Source organism: Netta rufina (assembly GCF_964035555.1).
Source record: "Netta rufina genome assembly, chromosome: Z".
Classification (NCBI taxonomy): Eukaryota; Metazoa; Chordata; class Aves; order Anseriformes; family Anatidae; genus Netta; species Netta rufina.
In genome coordinates, this window is record NC_140126.1 from 19,798,202 (window position 1) to 19,805,630 (window position 7,429).

General features: G+C 40.9%; 1 protein-coding gene across 3 annotated transcripts in view; it reads left to right on the top strand.

Moving 5' to 3' along the window:
• Window positions 1–7,429, top strand: part of MAST4 (microtubule associated serine/threonine kinase family member 4) — a 214,589-nt gene extending 207,160 nt beyond the window's left edge. For all 3 annotated transcript variants that reach the window (XM_084305338.1, XM_084305339.1, XM_084305337.1), the window contains 2 exons: window positions 39–220; window positions 1,076–7,429. In XM_084305338.1, the coding sequence (XP_084161464.1) occupies window positions 39–220; window positions 1,076–4,947 (4,054 nt within the window). In that variant the 3' untranslated portion in view covers window positions 4,948–7,429. The remainder of the gene's footprint in view (window positions 1–38; window positions 221–1,075) is intronic.

Here is a 7,429-nt window from a genome sequence, read left to right on the forward strand (position 1 = left end):
ATTACGTTTGGATTAATGTTGTGCTCTTCTCACACTAGGAGAAGATCTCTGTTTAAAAAGTTGGCCAAGCAACCCTCACCTCTTCTTCACACCAGCAGAAGTTTCTCCTGCCTGAACCGATCACTTTCATCAGGGGAGAGCTTGCCTGGGTCTCCAACCCACAGCTTGTCTCCAAGGTCACCTACCCCAAGTTACCGCTCCACTCCTGATTTTCCATCTGGTGAGTGTAAAAGAATGGAGGGCAGAGGAAAATTACTTGAAATTGAAGTGTGTTCTGCTTCTTGTGAGCCCCCCAATGCTGTCATGCTCTGCTGAGAGCAGTCAGCTCAGACAGACGTAATTATTGAACAGCAGCTGGTTTCTGTCTGAAAAGGGAAAAAAAGATTCTTGATGCAAAATCTTAAGGGGCTCTCATGATACAAAATGGAATTTTCTGCTAGGTTTGTAGTTTTGTAGTTTTTGATAGAAAATGTAAGTCTACAAAGCAATAAGTTGAGTTATAAACAATCCAGTTTTAGAGTACAAAGTAGAATCTTGCCTAGGAGAGGCTGATACAAGAATGAAACCGAGGAAAAAGTTGCTACATGATACGACTAGCATGGGTTCTCACAAATGTGGATTTATTATTGAAAAGAGGAACCAGCTGCTGTCAGATGTTTCTGACTTTTAAACAGGCTTCATCTGTCTCAATTTCCTATCGCACATTTGTTGTGATTTTAGTGTCTTCTAATAAAGTGAATGCTGTTCTACAAACCCTGCGCTGGAGGTAAATTATTGGTAAATCTTGATCATTGCTTTGAAGTGCCAGAAAACATTAGGTGTTCCTTTTAAATAGAAGGAGGCAAGAACTCAAGCTGGATGAAGGAACAGAGGGTGGAAGGGAGAAATAGCAACATTCTGGAATGATGAGTGTTTTAAAGCCCAGTCACTTAAAACCTTCCAAATCATGGAATGCTATAAGAACAGATAGCATACATCCTTTTTGGATAAGTGCAAGCACTGCCTCTCATTCTTCTGCTAGGCAAGATTGTTATTCTTGCTAATCTCATGCTTGGTTTGTTTCTTCTTTTTGTAGGTACTAATTCTTCCCAGAGTAGTTCCCCTAGTTCAAGTGCTCCCAATTCTCCAGCTGGCTCAGGACACATAAGACCCAGCACTCTTCATGGCTTGGGTCCAAAGCTTGGTGGGCAAAGATACAGATCCGGAAGACGCAAATCAGCTGGCAGCATCCCTCTCTCTCCGCTGGCACGGACACCTTCTCCGACACCCCAGCCCACATCTCCTCAGCGATCTCCATCGCCCTTGCTAGGACATTCACTTGGAAATACGAAAATAGCTCAATCTTTTCCTAGCAAAATGCACTCCCCTCCAACTATTGTAAGGCATATTGTTAGGCCAAAGAGTGCAGAGCCACCACGATCTCCACTCTTAAAGAGAGTCCAGTCTGAAGAGAAACTTGCACCCTCTTATGCCAGTGATAAGAAACACTTATGTTCACGAAAACACAGTCTGGAGGTGACCCAGGAAGAAGTGAACAGAGAATTGTCCCAGAGGGAAGTAACTCTTCAGAGTTTGGAGGAGAATGTATCTGATGTGCCATCACTCACACGAGTCAGACCTGCAGAACAGGGCTGCTTGAAACGTCCCATTTCTCGTAAATTAGGTAGGCAAGAATCCATCGATGAGCTAGACAGAGAGAAGCTGAAGGTCAAGATTGTTATGAAAAAGCAAGATTTTGCTGAAAAAGCAAATGCTGCCCTACATGAACATAGCAGCGAACCAGAAAATCCCAATACCTTAAGACTGGAAGAAAGAGACAAAAAAGCATTCCAGAAGGTATTAGAAAGATCAAATCAGTTTGAAACAAAAATCATTGCTTTGGAGACCCAGTCAGCTGGTGACATACTCAAAGACACCCTTCAAAAGAATGCAAACTTGAGATCAAATGAGTGCGTTGCTTTAGAAGCGCAGACGTTGTGTCATGGGCCTCCGCTTAGTGAATTCAGTCACCTTTCCTGTGACTTCAAAAGAACTTCCCCTCCATGTACACTGCAGGATGTGCCATCACAGTCCTCTGACAGGATGTTTAATGGAAAGGGAGAAAACACAGATAAAAATGTACCAACAAAAGAATTTGTCAAATATGAAAGATTAGATGGCAAACTTGCAAATATTGGTTATTTTAGAAAGAAACTGTCCTTTGAAGAAAAAGATGAGAGTGTCTGTCCAGTGCTAAAACCCAAACTGACAACAAACGCTCACGAATGCCTTCAACTTAACACAGTCAGACCCATAAGCATACAGCAGGATTCCACTACTGTTGCTGAGGGTAGAGCATTCATCAGCAGCGCACATGCTGCTCAGATTAATTCCGTTTCTTTTGTTCCCCTCAAAACCTTGAATGGCCGAGCAGAAACAGGTGTGGAAAAATCAGCCGTGATTTCCACTGAGTCACCTGTCAGAAAAAGTCCATCAGAATATAAACTTGATGGGAGGTCTGTTTCCTGCCTGAAACCAATAGAAGGCACACTAGACATTGCCTTACTTTCTGGACCACAGGCTTCGAAGACTGATTTGCCTGTGTGTGTACTGCCAGAAGGACAGAGCGCCAGCAGTGATGTGGGATCTCCTAAACATGCAGCAACACAAGAAGGTGGTGGAAAGGCAGAAGTGGCCTGTCAGAAAGAGCAGTTGTTAAGCTATTCAAAATCTAGCAAAATTAACATACCAGAACCTCAGATTCTGCAAATAAGCAAGAGTTCTCCAAATCCACTGGTCATGCCTGTGGCTGCAGAAGTAGTGATGGAGAAAAAGGCTTCTAGTCCAGCTGCTAAAGTCAGTGTTTCTGTTATTGAAGCTGTTCAAAAGAAAGACACCTCCCCTTCAAAACAGAAGGACAGTTCAGTGGAAGCAAAGTCCAGTGCTGTTCAGAGTCAGAGTGTTAAAACTACACAAACGCACTCCAAACTTTCTACTGTTCAGAGCACTCCTGAAAAAGCTCTAGGCAAAGAGAAGCAAGGGCAAAAGGAGTTGCCTGCCAGGCAGCCAATAACCCAAAGAAATTGTGAACCTACCCCTGCAAAGGTGGAGGTGATCAGGGAGTCATCTCTGAAGGTATCTGTCTCAGACGTTCTGACAACAAGCTACTCCAAAAGCAATGAAAAAAAATCTGCTGATTTTGCCATGCCATCTCAGATACAAGGAAAAATGCAAGCGGCTGGTCCCAAGGCACAACCTAAGGATAGCAAAGATGCTCTAAAACAGTTAAACAAAGAAGACACTGTTGTCGTTAGTTTTGTAGAAAGGGATATAACCAAGCAGAAAGCTCTCAGCGAGTCTAAGAAAGTTACTATAGAGTTAAAGAGTGAAACTCCTCCATCCAAACGACCCTCAATGGATTGTGATCCTAAAAATGATAAGTCTGTACTGCTGTCCTCTGTGCAGAAGGACAACACCAAAGATTTGGGAAAGAAAGATCAGAAGCAGGTCCCTGACATAAGGCTACAGACCACTGAGAAAACACAGTCCAGCCAAGTTCCTCAGCAACAGCTTACTGCTCTGGTCTCCCCTGCTGCGAGAGATGCTGTAAGCAGAAACTGTGCTGTAGATGTTCATGTAGGTATTCAAGAACATGTGAAGCCTTCTGCCATCTGTGTGGAAAGCAGCAGTAATAAGCTCAGGCCTGCTTCTGATGTGACTTCCTCTAAGTCTAAGCACTTGGATAAACAGACCTTTTCACAAAAACCATGCACTCCAGAAACAAAAGAAAAAGAAACAATTATTCAGGTGTCTGTCAGCTCACGGAAAGATGGCAAACATGCCAGTAAAAACGTGCCAGATCCCCCTTCTTTTGTTTCAGGTTCTTTGAGAAAAATGAACAACGAACATGTTCAGGTCGAAAAGCCTATGACTATTGAGCATGGGTTGGTATCCACCCTTCAAGTGAGCACCATCACTGCTGACACCAAACCCAGATCCTTTGCTCTTGGCCCAGGACCAACAGGGCCAGAGATTTCTAAGCAAATGCAAAGGCAAGAACCAGCAGGCTTTGGGGAATCTGCTGATCAAAAGCTGCTTCACCTCACTGAGAAACAAACCGTGTCTCCAAAGTTTTCCACTGTGAAAGACTGTCTCTTGCTGAGCAAACAGGCAGACAGAAGCCCTAGTAATCAGGCAGCGTCTCCAGATAAAAGACCTGAAGGAAAAACATGCACTGATGCACTTTATGTTCAACATGACAGTGGGAAAGTAGAGCCTACCCTTTGCCTCACAAACCGTGATGCCACAGCAAAAGGAACGGAAAAATCAATCACAAGTAGCAAATGCTCTCAAGATTCAAAAGGGAAAGGACAAGTTAATCAAAAACAGCCAGAGGATGCAAACAAGCAGGCTGCAGTAAAACATTTGTCAGGTGCCAGTGGGCAAAGTTCTTGCCGTGTGGCTGCAATGCCAGGAAAACCACTGACTAGTTCAACCAATTTCTCTGAATGTAGACAAGAAGCATTTGTTTTGTCTTCAGAGAAGAGTGATGCATCTTCAACAAAGGTTAAAGCAGCTTCACCTGAGCTTCCTGTGGCCAGCTGCAAGGAACTAAGTAAGAAAAGCACCTCTTCCACGGGGTATGGTAAGGCAGAAATGACTAAAAGTGTGTCACTGATGACCTTGCACAGTGCTGCTGTTGTAGTAGAAGCCCACCACTCTACTTCAAACACTGGGGGGAAACCCGGAAATCAAGAAAAGTCTTTTGTTAACACTGTGGATGTAAAGGGAAAAGATGCTGTTCAGGCTCAGCAGTCTGCTTCAAGAAAACAGAATGTAGGTAAAGATTTATCTAGGTCAGCAACCACACCTGACCGCCAAAATGCACTTTCTCATGACAAAGACTCAGCTCGGCAGCGGCGAGGAAAGGAAGCTTCGCGGAGCAGTCCTCACAAAAAAAACTGTTGACTGTACTACCTGCAGATATAACTACAAGACTAGCTGAAACAAAGACAATATATTTTGACCATCTTTAAACCAGCACTGTGTAGTGTCTTTGTGTGGCAAAGCTTTCATGTCACTGACAAAAAAGAATGGGGATATATAGAAAGGACTTTTTTTTCAAAATGCCTTCCCAATGTTAACCGGTAAAACTGTTACCATATAGTATTTGTACAAAAATAGATACACAGCTGAAAGCTGTTGAAGAAATGATTTCCTCTGTAAATACCTAGTGATGTGTTTGGGGTTTGAATGTAGCATATATACTTTGCTGCTGATAGCATTGTTTACTCTTCCCTTTTTTAAAGATAGTTGCTTTGCTACTTATTTGCCATACTCAAATATGAAACTGAATTACTAAAACTCACATGTGGCATGGACATGCACAAGTATTGGTCTAACCTGGAGGATAAAAACATGCCACATTTTTAATTAGTAAAAATCCTAGCTAGAGGTAAAAATACAAGAAAAGAATGAACATGATGGGTTATTGTGAGTTTTTACATGTATTTTTAGTAATCAGATTTTGATAGTAGTGTATCTGGCTAACTGCTTCACCAGATCTAACACAAGATCTAACTGCATCTCCGAACTGCACAAAGCCTGCCTGGTAGAGTGGGTGTGATTAGAGATAAGGGAAGAGCGCTTGGCTATCACGGCATCCCAGGAGGAGTTGTGTTCTCTGATGGAATGATTGTGCTGGTCTCATCTGCAGGGAGTGCTTTCTGTCACCTTCCCCTCAGACAAGGCCGAGACTCTGAAGCACATGCCGTGTCTTTGGTTTCTGCTGCAACCCTCTCTTGGTTTCCTTGAGCTTTTTAAAATTCAGGCCCTTACAGTGTGAGGCACAAATATAAGCACATGACTTGCAGTACAATTATGTTCATCATGGGTTTTGACAAACTTAGAGAATGTGTGTTATGGCATCTAGGCCTGCATAATTAGCTTCATACAGCTGTAGCTTTTTTTTAATTATTTTTTTTCTATTTTATGGCAATTAGGACAAAAAAGACAAAAAACAGTTCCGCTATCATATCTTCAAAAAAAAAGTTCAGGACATCCGATACATTTTAATAAGTAGCTGGGGCCTTATGTTGTAGACTAACTTGCTGTTTTTAGCAAGAAATTTTGGGTTTCACATTCATTTCTAAATGCATTGAGTAGCTCCATACATTTCATAACATAATCTTTTTATTTGTATGCAAAAACAAAAAAGAGTAATACTGTAATTATAAAAGAAGCATTTTTTAACAAAGGAACCTGTTGGAGCTATTTGGTGCTAGAATGTTACTGTCTTTTTACTTTTGCTAAGCCTTATTTAAATTTTGTATACTGTGGAACATGTAGACTTGGATCATTTTAGTGTGGAGATTATTTGTTTTGAAGGACAAAAGGTAAAACATGAAACGTACAGGAGCATTACAAAATATCCTTGCAGATGTGTGTTTTTAGATGACTGGGATCAACAGAATGGTGGTTTTGCTTATTTCTGTTTTATGTAGCTAAACTAGGCCTAGGCCCATACCTGTTTCATTGGGGCTTATGGATTGTCTTTTCTGTCTCAAAAGCTAGAAATTTGTTCTTAAAAGCACAGTATAATCTTGATTTGGAGGTTTGATTGACAACTGATAGGATTCAGAATTAACTTCCCTCTGGGAAAAGCTTTATTACGCTAATTAGTTGAGTTGGATTACAGCAAACCCGTCTTGGAAAGAAAATCATAAACAACTTCTGATTTTTCATGTGACACTAGAACATTCATACTGCCTTTGATGCATTTACAGAGGAGCTAGTGAGTGATGGGTAATATTTTTGATCAGTTTTGAAGAGAAAATGGTCTCAACATTTACAGTTTATCTGTGCTTTGGCAGTTACTACAAATGAATGCTAATGCACTTCAATATAACATTTCTGTCTGGGAGGTATTTCCTAGTTTACAGTCTTCTGCATTTTTTAACTCCCCTCTGTTTCCTTTAAAGCACATCTAGCTATTTGTTTACAGTATACCTTTATGTATATTTTGTATAGTTCACTATCACTTCTGACAAATAAGTTTTTTGCATTTTGGAAGTGTAACGGTGCGTAAGCTTGTGTTTATGTAGTATCTGTTCGTTTGTTGGGTGCTTACCTTATCAGTGAGCTGTTAGAGATCCTCCTACCTGTGTGCTACTTGGTCAGTCTTTCTGTGATTGTAGATTTGATGTGTTCCTTTGTAGCTTACTGCTGTAGATTGCTCAGCTTACCAAAAAAAATAAAAAAATAATAATAAAAAAAAGAGAGAGAGACAAAAAAAAAAAAAAGAAAAAGAAAAAGAAAAAAAAAGTTAGGGTCTGTGCAATAAAGTGTTTGCAGTCTTATTTTCTCTAAGAAACTCCTTATGGATGTCATAATTGTTGCATATCGAACACAATTATTTATACTTATGCAGTTGCATAACATTGAAATAAAA